At 44.7% G+C, this 17,270-nt stretch overlaps 1 protein-coding gene across 1 annotated transcript in view; it reads right to left on the reverse strand.

Moving 5' to 3' along the window:
• The window catches only part of LOC116507774 (maestro heat-like repeat-containing protein family member 2A), a 49,114-nt gene extending 32,096 nt beyond the window's left edge, over nucleotides 1–17,018 (reverse strand). Inside the window, exons 1-10 of the mRNA XM_032216104.1 lie at nucleotides 16,988–17,018; nucleotides 15,838–15,980; nucleotides 12,561–12,686; nucleotides 11,815–11,977; nucleotides 10,847–10,945; nucleotides 9,412–9,563; nucleotides 7,978–8,124; nucleotides 7,360–7,452; nucleotides 3,811–3,892; nucleotides 2,536–2,649 (exon numbers count right to left, since the gene is read on the reverse strand). Coding sequence (XP_032071995.1) covers nucleotides 2,536–2,649; nucleotides 3,811–3,892; nucleotides 7,360–7,452; nucleotides 7,978–8,124; nucleotides 9,412–9,563; nucleotides 10,847–10,945; nucleotides 11,815–11,977; nucleotides 12,561–12,686; nucleotides 15,838–15,980; nucleotides 16,988–17,018 — 1,150 coding nt within the window. The remainder of the gene's footprint in view (nucleotides 1–2,535; nucleotides 2,650–3,810; nucleotides 3,893–7,359; nucleotides 7,453–7,977; nucleotides 8,125–9,411; nucleotides 9,564–10,846; nucleotides 10,946–11,814; nucleotides 11,978–12,560; nucleotides 12,687–15,837; nucleotides 15,981–16,987) is intronic.
• Nucleotides 17,019–17,270: the final 252 nt, after the last annotated feature.

The following is a 17,270-nucleotide window of genomic DNA, read 5'->3' on the forward strand; positions in this document are numbered from 1 at the left end:
TATTCCAAGTGTAGCCTTACCAAGGCATTATAAAGTGGTATTAACACTTCACGTGATCTTGATTCTATGCAGCCTAGAACTATGTTGGCTTTTTTGGCAGCTGCTGCACAACGCTGGCTCATATTTAAATGGTTGTCCGCTAGAATTCCAAGATCCCTCTCACAGTTACTACTATTGAGCAAGGTACCACCTGTACTGTACCTGTGCATTTCATTTTTCTTGCCTAAATGTAGAACCTTATTTTTTTTCACCATTGAATTTCATTTTGTTAGAAAGTGCCCAATGTTCAAGTTTGTCAAGATCCTTCTGTATCTTAAGCCTGTCTTCTGGAGTGTTGGCTATTCCTGCCATCTTGGTGTCATCTGCAAATTTGATGAGTTCCCCATTTATCCTCTCATCCAGATCATTGATGAAGACGTTGAAGAGTACTGGGCCTAAAACAGAGCCTTGACCAAAGGTCTTTTCACTTGTTCTTGGGCTTCCCTAGAATTGTAAAGTTGGCTTGGAGGACAGACTCTTGGGTAAGCTGTTGCGATGAACTCCCTGATAGTGGTTAATTGGGCATATATTTATCTTTTTTTTACCTTCACATCATATATTCTTTTTGTTCATTGGTTATTTTTTACTTCTTGTTTTAATCTTCTAAGTGCCCGCTGTCCCCAGGATATGGTAAAAAAATTCAAAATGCCGGTCACAACAAGACAATGGAGACTTTGCTATTTGTAATGTGAGTCGCATAGGCAAAACATATAAAACAATTAAAGTTCTGATTGCACCATTGCAACCACTATCTTCATCTTTTTGACCACATCCTGCAAATACCACTGTAGCCTAGGATTATTTGTGACTAAGAGGACACACAGGTTAAGAAATGAAGAAATGATTGTCTCCTGGGGACAGATATAGATAGATGAGAGAAGAAGAGAAGAGGAACCAGCCAGCCTCAGGACACAGCTGAACTGAAATTTGACCTGGAGATTGCAGCCACAATGTTTAGTTTATAGTTGGGACTGATGCATTTCTGTGTGTGATAGTTTGCACAACATACTTAATCAAATTATATGCAGAGCACATCATGAGAAAGACGGGACTAGACGAATCAAAAGTTGAAATTAAGATTGCTGGGAGAAATATCAACAACCTCAGATATGCAGATGATACCACTCTAATGGCAGAAAGTGAAAAGGAACCAAAGAGCCTCTTGATGCGGGTGAAGAAGGAAAGTGCAAAAGTTGTTTTGAAACTCAACATTAAGAAAACTAAAATCATGGCAACTGGCCCTCTCAATTCTTGGCAAAATGATGGGGAAGAAATGGAGGTAGTGACAGATTTTATTTTCCTGGGCTCCAAGATCACCGCAGATGGGGACTGCAGCCAAGAAATTAAAAGACACTTGCTCCTGGGGGCAGGGGGGAAAGCTATGGCAAATCTAGACAGCATACTAAAAAGCAGAGACATCACCCTGCCAACAAAAGTGTGTATAATCAAGGCTGTGGTTTTCCCAGGTGCAATGTATGGCTGTGAAAGTTGGCCCATAAGAAAGGCTGAGCGCCAAAGAATTGAGGTCTTTGAGCGATGGTGCTGGAGAAGACTTCTGCAAGTCCCTTGGACTGCAAGGCAATCAAACCGGTCAGTCCTAGAGGAGATCAACCCTGACTGCTCTTTAGAAGGCCAGATCTTGAAGATGAAACTCAAATACTTTGGTACCTAATGAGAAGGAAGGACTCACTGGAGAAGAGCCTAATGCTGGGAAAGATTGAGGGCAAAAGAAGAAGGAGACGGCAGAGAATGTGGTGGCTGGATGGAGTCACCGAAGCAGTAGGCGTGAGCTTAAATAGACTCGAGAAGATGGTAGATGACAGGAAGGCCTGGAGGAACGTTGTCCATGGGGTCACAATGGGTCGGACACGATTTTACAACTAACAACAACTTAATCCAAGACCTATGAAAAAAATATTCATTTTAGTTGTTTCGTAGTTTGTTAGATGGTTTGTGGCAAATCTGTCTGCAGCTTTATGGTCTTATATGAGTCTGTAAAATGGGTTAATTTAGGTTGAAAATATGGTATGACATTCAGGGTTCATTTCAAAGCCTGAAGAAGCCACACTATTTTGACATATAGGTAGTCCTTAATGTACAATCACAATTGGGATCAGGATTTCCATTGCTAAGCAAGACAGTTGCTAAGTGAGTCACACCCAGTTTTATAACTTTTTTGCCACAGTTAAGCGAATCACAGAGTTGTTAAGTGAATCTGGCTTCCCCCATAAACTTTGCTTGTTGAAAGCCAACTGGGAAGATCACAAATGGAGATCACATGACTCTGGCATGCCATTGTAAATACATGTCAACTGCCAAGCACCCAATTTTTTTTTAATCACATGACCATTGGGATGCTGCAATGGTCATAAGTGCAAGGACCATTTGCGAGTCACTTTTTTTTTTCAATGCAGCTGCAACTTTGAACGGTCACTAAACGAATGGACTTGGGACTTCCTGTCCTGAGCCTAACCACCTTCCTATCCCAGTCCTTACATTGGGCACCAACAATTTCAGACAGCAGTAACAGCACCACCAGGCGAACATCTTCTTGGCTTTCTTCCAGCTTCCTCAGGAAAAACCGCAGAAGCTCAGAAGGATGTGAACGTGCTGAGTGGAGGCAAAAATATAACAGTTATATCACGGAGGTGGCTTCCTGCCATTTTTTAATTCAATCCTCCAGGTGTTTTAGGGGGTGTTGTGGTGGTAATATGATGAAGCCACAAAAATCTGGCCCAACTTTTTGGCTGCTAGGAGATTAGCAGAAGTTTTAAAAAATAAAATAAGAGAGTTTTTTGGGCCATTTTCAGGCTGTTTTGGGGACCATTTTCAGGCCATTTTCTGGTGCTCTGGCGCCCGCAAAGACTAGCTGGCTGGCATGTAAAAGAGAGCCGAGGTGGCGCAGTGGTTAGAGTGCAGTACTGCAGCCACTTCAGCTGACTGCTAAGCTGCAGTTCGGCGGTTCAAATCTCACCGGCTCAGGGTTGACTCAGCCTTCCATCCTTCCGAGGTGGGTAAAATGAGGACCCAGACTGTGGGGGCAATATGCTGACTCTGTAAACCGCTTAGAGAGGGCTGAAAGCCCTATGAAGCGGTATATAAGTCTAACTGCTATTGCTATTGCTATGTATGTGCCTGCTGGAAACTAAAAGAACAGGTGGCGATGGCACGCGTGCCCACAGAGAGGAGTCTGTGTGCCACGTCTGGCACGCGTCAGAGGTGGGTTGCTCCCAGTTTGGTCAGGATCAGGCGAACCGGTAGTAACGGCAGCGGGAGGCTCCGCCCACCCACCCGGATGCTTCTGCACATGCGCAGAAGCATCACGAGAGTTCAAGAGCACGTGCAGGAATGAGCCCAAACCAATTGGCAACCCACCTGTGGCACGCGTGCCATACGTTCGTCATCACAGTTGTAGGTCATCTAGCCCAACCCCCACCCACCCCCGCCCAAAGAAGGAGGAGGAATAATTTCCCAACTTTGCCCTAGAATGCAGATTTACAACTTGTTCCCAAGGTCACCTCCCCTACTTCTCCACTCCTAAAGCCTTAGCCACTTCTCCAAACTTATCCTTCAGACTAAGCTGGATATTCAGGGCTTAGATTAGCCTGAGAAGCCTTTAGCAGAGCCCACAGACCTCCTACAGTGTCATTAAAATGTAATTTTTAATCTGGTGGGAATATTGTCAGATAAATGGGCAGAAGGGATCTTTCTAGCATTACTTCATTTGAATTCAGTTTAAATGAACATCAAAGAAGTGGCTCTTGCCTGTACCTAGTTTTAGGAAGAGCTGTGTGATTTCAGCAGAGTTGTGGCTCTGCCATTGAAGATGTTCCTTTGGCTCTCTGCTGCAGATCTAAAAAAAAAAAAAAGGAAAGGTCAGGAGTCCCTGTTCTTGGGAAGTTGGGAGGACAGAACTCCTTTTGCCCTTCAGCTGCCTTAGTTGGCTAAAGATTTTTTTTAATAAAGTTTTTTGTTAGTTAAACATTAAAAACATTGGACGTAGTGCGACATTTCTGGCATAAAAGTTTCCATATAGTGATTAGAGCCGAGGTGGCGCAGTGGTTAAATGCAGCACTACTTCAGCTGACTGCAGTTCTGCAGTTCATCTGTTCAAATCTCACCGGCTCAGGGTTGACTCAGCCTTCCATCCTTCCGAGGTGGGTAAAATGAGGACCCGGATTGTTGTTGGGGGCAATATGCTGACTCTGTAAACCGCTTAGAGAGGGCTGAAAGCCCTATGAAGCGGTATATAAGTCTAACTGCTATTACTATTAAATCTTACAACAGTTACATTTTATATCCATTACTTAGGTGTCTGTAATCAGTCAGATTACCTGTCCGTTGATCCTTTATTTAATATAATTAAAAATCATACAAATACATATCCTATTCCTACCTATCACATATTCTCAATACCATGTTCTCCAATTCTTAACTTGTTTGTGTGTCAGGCCTGCAGTCATATTCCTTTTAGGATCTTTGGCCTGCCACACATTCCATTATTTTACTATGCTGTTTCATTAGTGGGGTAATTGGGAGGGGGAATAGTAAGGAGTGGAATGTGTTGTTGTCAAAATAAAACATTCCTTTCTAGAAGCCCATCTTTTGTCTCTGCACCTCTGCACCTGACTGGAACTAGCTGGGTGGAAATGCCAGCGTGGCAGTGGAAGATTGGACCATGTGATGGACTTGTGGGTGTGGGGGGCAAGATCATGAACTTTCAACTGGGTGGAAACCCCGAATCTGAAAGCTTCCTGGGTTTTCCACAGATGTGCCAACATGTCTCTCTTAATAAATTGGAATTTTGAGGAAAGCTCTGCCTTGAACTCTGATTTCATTTTGGATGGTATTTGGAACGCCGGCATTAACCTGAATCTCCTTTAAAATAAATCACCAGCAACCCTGGCAGGGGGGGTTGCTGGTGAGGGGTGCTGACACTGTGTTTTTCTGTCCCGGCCTTTTCCCCTCATTTCTTTTTTTAAAAAATAGAATTTATTTTTATTTTCAAAACAAACACAACACATAAAATCTTCCTTCTTTACATACTGTAGAAAGTGTATCAGTTGGTTACAAAAGGTTTTCGTGCATCTCTTCCATAGTCATCAAGCATAATTCATATTAACTCAAGTATTTTAACTCAGATATTTATACATGTTACCCTTATACCTCCATTTTTATTTGACTATAATTATTTAAATGCCCTTCATCATAAAATATACCAAGAATTAATACATAACCACATACTGGCATTTCATTTAATATTTCTAAAATCCTCCAATAACACTGAATCCTTATGTCCTATTCCAGCTAAACATCCATAATATTTAATAACAAACTTTTCTAATCCTCCTTTCCAAATCACTGTTGGCAATTTTCATCTAGTTTCCTTATGTTATACTCATACATATATATATAGGTTGTCATCATTATCCCTCCTTTATTTGATTATATATAGTATCATAACATTTTCCCCCTAATAATCAAAACTTAACTTACCTAATTTAATTCTTTTTTATTAACCCTTGTATATAATCCAAAAGGATTTCTAATCTTCCTTTCATGGGTATGTTTTCCCCTCATTTCTAACCATTGGTACCATTTGTTCCAGATTTCATGATATTCCATCTCACCCTTGTCTTTGAGCTCTAGAGTCAGTCTGTCCATTTCTGCGCATGTCAGTATCTTCTTTATTATTTCTTCTTCCGACGGAGTCTCCTTATTTTTCCATTTTTGTGCAAAAGCCAGTCTTGCCACCGTTAGAATATGCAGCATTAAATATAGTCCACCTTTGGGTTGGCTAAAGATTGATGGGGCTTAGGGGAACACTGATGGTTTTTAGGAAAGCCCTCAAGTCCTAGTGACATCATCAGGCTTGGGGTTCCCAGCGAATTGATGACATTTTAAGGAGGTTCCCTTATTGTGGTTCACAAGGTTGATATACTTATTCCATTGGTGATTTGTATTCTTTATTTTTCATAATATTTAATTTTCAGTAATAACTATTCATATTTTAATATTGATTGTTTTTACAATGGCTGCTTTTACAGGCAGTCCTCGACTTACAACCATTTGTTTAGGGACCATTCAAAGCTGTAAGGGTACTGAAAAAAGTGACTCGTGAGCATGTTTCACACTTACAACTGCTGCAGAATCCCCAGGGTCACATGATCAAAGTTCAGACACTTGGCCGCTGGCATGTATTTATGACGGTTGCAATGTCCCGGGGTCATGTGTGTTAGGAATATAATCTAACGGTTGGGTTGGCAATATATAAATCATGTAACAACGCTGTACCTGTTTCTTTAAATCATACTTTAAAATGTGATTGGTTGCTGTTTTCCTCAATCGGCCATAAGAGGGAGCTAGAAGGACTCTCTCTGTTAGATGCTGGGCTGATCTGATCTGAGTGTTTTTGGAAGCTGGAAGTGCTGTGAGCTATTGTAAGTTTTGCAAGTGTTAGCAAACTTTGAGTACTGAACTGATTATATGATACTGGACTATGTTATTTCAATTATCCCTTAACTGAAAGACATTGATGACTGACTGTCTTATCCGTGTATGACTTAGACTGTTTGATGGACTCTGATACCTCTATTTCCACGAAAGTAGAAGCCTATTTAAACTGCAGCGTCTCTGTATGCTGGTTTGTGTGTTCTCCAACACAGCTCTGCCAACGGGGAACTTACCTAACAATGTGATCATTTTTTGCGACTTCCTGGCAAGCAAAGTCAATAGGGAGGACAGATTCATTGAAGTGTTACTAACTTAACAACTGCAGTGATTCACTTAACAATTGTGGCAAAAAAGGACATAAAATGGGTCAAAACTCACTTAACAACTGTCTTGCTTAGCAATAGAACTTTTGGGCTCAATTGTGGTCATAAGTCAAGGACTACCTGCATATTATTGTTATTATTATTGCTGCTAAAGTCACTTCTGGTGAGATGGGTGGCTATATAAATCTGATAAAGTATAAGGTGTGTGTGTGTGTGTGTGTGTGTGTGTGTGTGTGTGTGTGAATGTATTTGTGTATATTTGGCTTCTGCATCAGTTTGCTCAGGGAAACACATATTGTAGTAGTTGCCCATTGTGAGAAAAAATCAATGGATTTGTGCAGAGAATAAAAATCAGTTGGAATGGAAAACATTCTCATTGCTGACTTTAATCTCAGCTTTTCTTTATGAATATTTTTTACATTGCAGAACTGTTCTAAGTCTAAGATTTTACCAAAGGAATTTCATTGGTAAGTAAATAAATAGTGTTTAACAAGAAAAGTGTTACACACATACAAATTGCGGTCTGCAATTTGTCCCTTCTTACCTGCAGGATCAGATTCTGTGCAAGGGCCCCCACATACATACTAGGGATTGGGTTTTTGTTCACTAGAGAAGCTTCGAGAATCTGGCCCAGGATCTGTAATAAATATGAAAACAATTTTTCATAATTTAGTCTGCAATTTGCTTCTTCTCTGGAAATCCATTCCTACTCCCCCGCCATTCAAAGAACGTTAGTCCCAAATTTTATAGCTAAAAGTTACAGACTACAGGAACCAGGAGCAGTCCTCAGGTGACCCTGAGGACAGAGATAAACTTCCAAGAGTTTCAATGACCCTCTAAAACAAGGGAGTCAAACAGGCCAGAAGTGTCACACGCAGGCAGTGCCCACCCCATCTCCGTGAAGGGGAAAAAGTCACGATACGTCACGTGACATGATCGAGTTTGACGCCTGTGCTCTCAAAGGATGCAAAGGAACAGCTGTTTGCAAGGAATATAAATCCTTCCGTTCCCCACTATCCTGTCAGAGCTGAAGAAGCTTCTTGGATGAGAGGTGAAATGTCTTCAAAGAAAAAAACAAGCAAGTCCAATTGCCTCCGGGGGAAAAAAAGTATCTTTGGGACAACCATGGCTTTGATGACGGAGAATCTCTACAGACTTTTACCTTAGAGATATAAAAAGCTTCGGTGCTGCTGCTGTCGTACTGCAACGAGAGCAAAATGATGTCGTCATGGATCTGAGTCTGGAATTCCGTCCTGGGTAGCAGGATGCTCAGCATGGGGCTTAAGGCCTTCAGAACTGCTAGCCTGACCTGCCAGGATGGATGGAAGAGAAAGAGTTAATTGTGATTGTTAGGAATATAATCTAACGGTTGGGTTGGCAACATATAAATCATGTAACAATGCTATACCTGTTTCTTTAAATCATACTATAAAATGTGATTGGTTTCTGTTTTCCTCAATCGGCCATAAGAGGGAGCCAGAATGGCTGTTGGCTCTCTGTTAGATGCTGGGCTGATCTGATTGGAGTGTTTTGGAAGCTGGCTATTAGAAAGTGCCATGAGCTATTGTAAGTTTTGCAACTGCTAGCAAACTTTGAGTACTGAACTGATTATATGATACTGGACTATGTTATTTGGATTATCCCTTAACTAAAAGACATTGATGACTGACTGTCTTATCTGAGTATGACTTGGACTGTTTGATGGACTCTGATTCCTCTATTTCCACGAAAGTAAAAGCCTATTTAAACTGCAGTGTATCTGTATGCTGGTTTGTATGTTCTCCAACACCACTCTCACAACGCTTCTCTGAATGCACTCGCTCTTCCAACGGGGAGCTTACCTAACAGTGATTGTTAATATTTCCCCCAAATTTTTCTTCAAGTAAAATATGTTCCTCTGAAGCAGAGGTGGGTTCCTACAGGTTTGGCCCGGTTCGGCTGAACTGGTAGTAACTTGGTGGCTTGGTTGCTGGAACCGGCAGCGACCCAGGCCTGCTACACCCCCGAACCGGTTCTCTCGGCAGCCCCATAGGCAGCGCCATCTTATTTTTGGCTTCTGCGCATGCGCCAGTGGTGGGTGGCAGACGGTATGCCCCAGTATGGGCGTACTGGAGCCTTGCCGGAGCACCGGGTACCGTTCCGGTACGGTGCTCCGAGGGCCCACCCACCCGCTCGAGCTCCTTACCTGTGCTTTAAGCTTTTGGTGCTTCCGTGCATGCGTATGGCGCATACAGTGCCTGTGTGACACTCTGCCGCACAGCTGGAATGTCGTGGATGCTTGTGAAAGCGTCACAGGCAAGTTCAATGCATGCGTGCGCCGCCCGTGTCCATGTGGGTGACACCGGGGCTGTTCCAACCATACTGGTTGGAACGGAATCCGGAACCCGCCACTGGCATGCACAGAAGCATTTTTTAGTACTGCGCATGTGCGTGAAGCTTGCTCGTACGCAGCGTCCCTGAGTGAACCAGCAGTAGCAGCAGACAGAACCCACCCCTGCTCTGAAGTGAATGCCATTCAGAGAGTTTTGCCACCTTGCCTTGCTACACAGAATTGAAGGCAGTTCTGGGACAGGGTCATGAGCTCAAGGCAACTCACCTTGGAGTGACTGCCAGGTAACCAGGTGCGAGTGATACAGGCATAAAGTGGCAGAAGGTAGCTGGAGAATTGCTGGACACTGATACGTGGGTAGGAACTCCTTTCCCAGGTCCGAAGGTAGATTTGAATTGCTTTGCATATCTGTTTCAGGGCTTGTATGTAGGGGAAACAGAGAAAGGTGAGGATCTTAGTGGAAGACGACAATTCTGCTTCTCATAAAGAGCTGCTCAGTGGGACCTATGGGGAAGCTCAGCCAACTTTTCTTTCAAAGTCTTCAGAACCACAACTGGTCCAGTGCTGAAAAGCAGCTGTAGGAAGTTAAAACCCACCCCTCTGCTAGAAAACTGAAATATCCTGGGAAATATTAAGAAGGCAGAATATTATATTTCCCTGTATGTGAAAAGGGCGAAACATGTTTTTAAAAACAAAGTAGCTCCCTGCAGCTCCCTGCCCCCACCATCGTTGTCAATGAGCTGTTAAAGCCTGAGCTAGTCTACTTTACATAATAAAGGTAGAATTAGCCTTCTACAGAAACTCACCACATGGACTCTGGGAACTCAACCAAACTTGGACTCAAAACACAGTCTGGAGAGTTGCCCCTGCATGGCCCCATTTGGAGTCTGACAACCAATCAGAATACTTTTCTTATACAGGAACAGGAAACAGAGAGGTGGGGCTGAACAGAGTATAAAAAACCCAGCAAGCCCTTTCTTTTCTCTCTTTTCTTCTTCACCCAACATCTGGAAGCATATGATCACCTTTTCTGTTCAGGACTCAAGCCATGTGGCCCAGTCCACCATTAAACCATCTTTCCAAGCAGCTTCCATGTTTCCAGTGTCTTTTTCCCACTTGGAGCTGAACCCAGAAGGACTTTTCTTCCAACACAGCAAAGACACTTCCGCTTGAAAGATCCGATCCGGGTCCACTTCTGCTTAGCCCTAACTGGTTTGTTTGAATTTGGCTTAGGGTGTTGTATGAACAAATTTTCATTTGTCAACCACTCAACTCACATTTTTCTCTGTTTTTCATTTCTTAGGGGCTTCATTCACACAACGCATTTAAACATCATCTCCTTTTAATGACCTCATAATACCTTGCAGGGTAGAGCCTGGGCAAGTGAATGGAGCTGAGTGTTTATTGGCCAGATGCCCTTCCTGTCACCAGTGCGGAGTTTTGTTCTGCAGATATATTCTCATTGTGCCCAGAGAGAGAACTATCTGCCTCAAGTTAGATTCAAATTCACAGCCCCGATTGTGAGGGGAAAGCTCCACCTCTCGGCCACTGCACCACTCACACAACACACTTAAACAGAACAATTAACATTCAAAATGCTTGACTCATGGGGGTTTGGGCCTTTGTGTGATTCCCGGAGCTGCCAGCCAAAGAGTTGGAAGGTTTGTGATGGGGAAGCATGAATCAGCTCTGGAAGCTTCACCTGTGCAGAGGGCCCAGCGCCTCCTGGCATCCTCAATTCTACGTGTGACTGTCTGCATGGTGGTTAGGGTGATGCCAAAGAAGGGGACACAATGGTACACTAAGGGGAGGAAAAGAAAGAAAGGGAGGGAGGGAGAGAAAGAGCTTGTCAAAAGAGAAGTGTTGATCATTTTAGAAATCTGAAATCGGGAATTAATCAAAAAAACAAAGATTGCTGTGGAAAAGTCATGAGCTACTTTTGACTGCTACATTACAGACTATTCCCATATCGAGGGCAAGAGCAAAGTACCATTTTTATAAAGTCTAAATTGCAGGTAGTCCTTGACTTACAACATGACTGTTCAAAATTACCGCAGCACTGAAAAAAGTGGCTTGTGATTGTTTTCACACTTATGGCTGTTACAGCGTCCCCATGGTCACGTGATCAAAACACAGGCACTTTGCAACTGGTTCATTTTTATGACAGTCACAGCGCCCTTGGGTCATGTGATCACCTTTCCCAGCTGTCTGACAGGCAAAGCCAAGGGGGAAGCCAGAGCCACTTAATAACCATGTTACTAATTTAACAACTGCAATTATTCACTTAACAACTGTGCCAAGAAAGTTCGTTAAGTGGGGCAAAAGTCACTTAACCGATGTCTCACTTAGCAACAGAAATGTTGGGCTCGACTGTGGTCGTAAATGGAGGACTACCTATATGTCCCTCTAAGACAGTGTTTCTCAACCTTGGTGACTTTACGTCCTATGGACTTCAACTCCCAGAATTCCCCAGCCAGCTATGCTGCATAGCTGGCTGGGGAATTCTGGGAGTTGAAGTCCACAGGACTTAAAGTCACCAAGGTTGAGAAACACTGCTCTAAGACAAGAACGGGACATCTGGATGCCAGTTCTGATACGAGTCCTGATGTGTTTGGATTGGGGACAGAAGCAGTCGCTTTCCACTCTCACCCACTCCCAGCTACAACCTACCATTCATGGTTGTGACTTTGCCCAAAGTGAGGAGCGTGAACTCATCAGGCTGGCCGAAAGGCTTGAGGTGCCTCTGAAGCTCATTCATGATGACACTGAAATGTCGGCGAGCAAAACTGGCCAGGGCATTGCTGACAGCCACCTGGAGCTCCCAAGGCACCTCCTGTCAAAAAAAAGAATGAGGTCCAAGACTGTATTATGTGTTCGAATAATACAGCTTATTCAAATACAGCTTATATCCGTGATGGAGAACCTATGGCACATGTGCCAGAGGTAGCACGCAGAGACTTCTCTGTGGGCACGTGCGCCATCGCCAGCTGCTGTTCTGGTTTCCAGTGCACACATCCAGAGCTGGTCTTCAGGGGTGCCGGAGCGCAGGAAATTGGCCTGAAAATGAACCCCAAACAGCCAAAAAACAGGCAGTTTTTCAGGACAGTTTGGGGTCATTTTCAGGCCATTTTCCAGGCCAAAAACACCCTGAAAAATGGTCTGAAAACACCCCAAAATCAGGCATGCGTGCACCAACCAGATGGTATTCGGGTTTCCGGTGCTGCGGCATGTGCAAAAACCAGCTGGACGGCATGTATGTGCATGCCGGAAACCTGAAGACCAGGTTTCTGGCATGCGCCGGCCAGCTGGTCTTTGGTTTTCCGGTGCTGCGGCACATGCACATGTACGGATATTCCGGTTTGGGCACTTGGTGCCAAAAAGGTTCGTCATCACAGGCTTACATTGTTCCTGCTTACCAACAGAGATGCTCTCAGCTGCTTCAAGGCTGTGAGAACGAAGCTGCAGGCAGGCTCCACCTCCAGGCCACGCTCCAGCATCGCCCGAAGGCTGCGGTAGATGGCCACCTTCTCCCAGACAGAGCCCTGCAAGGGGGGAGAGAGACCGTTTCTGCATAGGGATGAAATGAAGCCCTGATTCATGGACACAACAAAGAGTCAGAACATCGCAAATTGCACGGTCAGAAGCTGGCATTCTGTGATTAAAAAGCGGGGGCAGAATAGAGAGATCCTTTTCTACGGACCAGTGGTGAGATTATTTTTTTTAACTACCAGTTCTGTAGGTGTGGTGTGGGTTGGTGGGAGTGGCTTGGTGGGCGTGGCAGGGAAAGGATACTTGCAAAATCCCCATTTCCACCCCACTCCAGGGCAAGGATACAGTAAAATCTTCCTTTCCACCCCACTCCACTGTTCTGACCCCCTCTCGTCCCACACCAACACACACTCCGAGCCAAAGATAAGTTACGGCATTTAATTAACAGACAGACAGGTCCTTGGCAGCAAACCGGCACAGACAAGCCTGGGCAGCAATCCAGCACAGATAAGGCTTGGCAGCAATCCAGCCTGCCAAGTTCACAATAATGTCCTCCGACATTAGTTCCTGCATTGACTTCTGCAAGAGGGGCATGTGCACAAGCAGTCCTTTTATAGTCTGGAGAGGAGCGTAATGACCATCGGCTGAGTGCAATTACCTCCTGTACTTGCGCAACTGTTCCTGACACCTATTAACTCTTCGGTGCCGGGCATCCAGGAACAACTCACTGCTGACCTCAGGCTCACACTCCCTTGTCTCCTCCCCACTGGTCCAAGGCTCAGGCGCCTCCTGGTGGCCAACCAGCCTCTCTGCACCCTGCTCAGAGTCAGAACCCTGTCCAGGGTCCTCCACATCCTCCAGAGCTGACTCATAGGGCCCCTCGCTGTCGGAGTCTGGTGGCAGCTCCAACGGCTCCTGCTGGGCCACAACACCCCACTAACCTGCTTTCCAGCTCCGTTCTTCTGTGCAGGGCAACAGAAGAAGACCCAGCCAATCAGCTGGGACTAGGGAGGCAGCGAATAGATGGGGGTGAAGCCAGCCATAGGTGGTATTTGCCAGTTCTCCGAACTACTCAAAATGTCTGCTACTGGTTCACCAGAACTGGTCAGAACTGGCTGAATACCACCTCTGCTACTCACTCCGCAGTGCTGTTTCTGAGTAGTCTAGAGTCTAGACCAGGGGTGTCAAACTCAAGGCCCGTGGGCCAGATCCAGCTCATGGAGTGCTTAGATCTGGCTTGTGGGGCCGGCCTGGAAACAGCAAAAGACCAACCAATGGTGCGTCTGCCAGTGAAAACAGAGCTCGGGGGCACATGTGCTCCATTTTCGCTAGCAGAGGGTTATCAAAACAAACTAAAAACAAAACAAAAGGATAAATGTTTGAGCATGCAAGAAAGGACAGGTGTTCTGACCCGTGACCCGACAAAAGCGCGAACGTCATAAGCGCGCTGACAAAACAGCGGCGCTAAAACCGCGATGTCAAAAGCGCTTCAACAACAGCGCGCCGACAACAGCGTGCCGACAACAGCGCGATCTAAGTTAAGGTAAGGTTTAGGGTTAGGGTTAGGGTTAGGGTTAGGGTTAGGGTTAGGTTTAGGGTTAGGTTTAGGGTTAGGGTTAGGGTTAGGGTTAGGGTTAGGTTTTGGGTTAGGTTACAGCGCGCTTCTGTCGGCGCACTGTTGTCGGCGCGCTTCAGGGCTCATTCGTCGCTCCTTCGTCACGCGGTTTTGTCAGCGCAGTTTTGTCACCGTGGTTTAGTGAGGCGCGCTTTTGTCGTTCGCGCATTTGTGGTGGAACCGTTCTGACCTAGGCTTCACAAAATCACAAAGCAGATTCCTTGTCCTGACAAAGCCCCTTTTTATTAAGCTAATGTGAATGCGTCTCATTCATATCCAGCAACTTCCTGACAAACAGTGTTTCAAGGTTGAATTTGCAACCACAGACCTTATCAGGCTTGGAGACCTGCTAGGCCGATATTTTCCAAAAGAAATGCTGTACAAGAAAATAATTGGTAAGGAGTCTTTGAGAGTCACGAGCCAATCTTCAAACTAATTAATTGAACTAATTGCCTCCTGCAAACTCCACTCCCCTTTCGCTCCTCTTTACTCCCAAGTTGGCCCTTGTTCCTTAACTGTTTCCTTCTCCTGGCAGCTCTGCACATGGGCAAATTGGGAAGAGTCTCCAGCGGTTCTTCTGCCCCCCTGATAACCGACTCTGAAGGCAGCTGATAACTATCCGACAGGCCTGGTCCCATCTCTGCCTCTGAAGCAGATCCCTCATCAGAGCCTTCCCCAAACTCCAGGAGTGGCCCATGTTCCTCCCCAATCTCCTCACTGTCTGAGCCTAGCACCAGCTTTGCTGGCAGACCATGACAACAGGAAAGGAGGAAGGGAAAGGGAAAGACAAAGAAAAAGAAGAAAAGAGTGGAAGAGAGTAAGGAAGGAAAAATAAGGAAAGAGGGGAAGGAAGAAGAAATTAGAATGAAGAGGATGTCAGCGTTCCAAATATCATGCAGAATTAAATCAGAGTCCAAGGCAGAGCTATCCTTAAAGTTCCAATTTAATAAGACAGACATGTTGGCAACGAACTGTGGAATCCCAAATCTAAAGCCACCCAGTTGAAAGTTCATCCCCACACCCATAAATCCATCACATGGTCCAATCTTCTCCGGCCACGCTGGCATCTCCACCCAGCTGGTTCCGGTCAGGTGCAGAGGTATAGAGACAAAAGATGACCTTGAGCTTCTAGAAAGGAATGACGACAACACATTCCACAATTCTACTCCTTTCTATTCCCCCTCCCAATTACTACACGAATGAAACAGCATAATGAAATAATAAGAGTGTGTGGCAGGCCAAAAATCTTAAAAAGGAATATAACTGCAGGCCTGACAGAGGGAAGGAAAAAGAAGAAAAGGAAAGAAGGGAGGGAGGGAGGGAGAGGGAGGAAGATTATAATGAGAGTGAGGGAGGGTCTCAGGGAAATCTTGTCTTAGCACTTGGCTACCACAGGCGCCCCCAACATGAGTCGTGCCATGCCCACCATGGCCATGCTCCCCCCTGGCCCTCCGAGGTCAAACCCTGATGCAGCCCTCAATGAAATCGAGTTTGACACCCCTGATCTAGACTGCAGAAAGTTCTAGGCCTTGGTGGAGCCCTGGCTTCACTGAATATAATCCAGAGCTTCAAAGAGCAATTTTCCATACCTCATCCTGTTGGAGGATCGTCATGAGTGCTGGCATCACAACAGCTGGCTGGCTACGAGCTGCATGTACAATATGAAATACTAGATCCTTTGGGTTGGTTTCTTCTGGGAATTGCAACAGTTGACGGATGGAGCAGAGATGTCCTGGGTAAAAGTCCCAAAATTATGTAGGTAAAACAATTAACATGCCCTTGGTTTCACGGGAGAAAGTGCTGTGTGCAGTTTGATACTTGTTCATCTGCACTTATTTGTATTTTTAAATAAGTGTTTTAATTAAAAAGTAAACTTTTAATTAAAAATTGAGTTGAAAATTGAAAAGTAACAGGGAGACTACTCAGGAGTAGTGTTAAGGCACTAGGTTAGAAACTGGGAGACTGTGAATTCTAGTCCTGCCTTAAGCACAAATCCAAACCAGATCACTTTGGGCTGGTCATTAAATAGCATGTAATGGCAAATGCGGTATTGGGATGTGGTGGCTCAGTGGCTAAGACATTGAGCTTGTCGATCAGGAAGGTTGGCAGTTCGGCAGTTACTTGTCCCAGATTCTGCCAACCTAGCAGTTCGAAAGCATGTAAAAATGCAAGTAGAAAAACAGGGACCACCTTTGGTAGGAAGGTAACAGAGCCTCCCTGTGCCTTCAGCGTTTAGTCATGCCGGCCACATGACCACAGAGACATCTTCAGATAGCGCTGGCTCTTTGGCTTTGAAACGGAGATGAGCACCTCTCCCTAGAGTCGGGAATGACTAGCACATATGCACAAGGGAAACCTTTACCTTAATGATAAACCACTTCTGAAATCTTGTTGAGAAAACTGCAGGGAATCCAGGCAGTCACTAGGAATCAACAGACTCATGCACACGCATGCACGCACACACACTCTCTCACACACACACAGGAGACTGGTATGCCAAAAAACCCCAAATCTTTATATTCCAAAATACTTCTAGACCACAAATTGGTTCACAAATGTTAGGAAATAAAAATGGCAGACAGCTGCAGCATAAGAATGCCCATTTGTGTAGAAAAAGGACAAAAGCAAATAGGGGCACGAAATATTCTTTATATTTGATGTCCTGCTACAAAGTCTATTACACATTATATTTAGTATTTATTGCATTTATTTACATTGCCCTGAACATGTAAGTCTTACCTCCACTTGATGGTGCTCCCTCATCAGCCATATGCTCATACTGCTTCTGTTTCGTGTTTTCTGTCCAATGGTGAAAAAAGCAGTGATTGTGGTTTGCATCCACCCTCCCCAGCTCACCTCCCATTCTTATGGTGACGATGCAATTATCTTTCTCTTGCAGAATATGACAAGTCTTTATGCCATTGTCTTAGCTCAAGTGTGAACCAGACCAGCATAACGAACAGCATAATGGCTTCTTTGTTGGGTATAGAATTGTGTATGCTGTTGCATTTTGACAACTTGG

Source organism: Thamnophis elegans, chromosome 4, assembly GCF_009769535.1.
Source record: "Thamnophis elegans isolate rThaEle1 chromosome 4, rThaEle1.pri, whole genome shotgun sequence".
NCBI classification, from domain to species: Eukaryota; Metazoa; Chordata; class Lepidosauria; order Squamata; family Colubridae; genus Thamnophis; species Thamnophis elegans.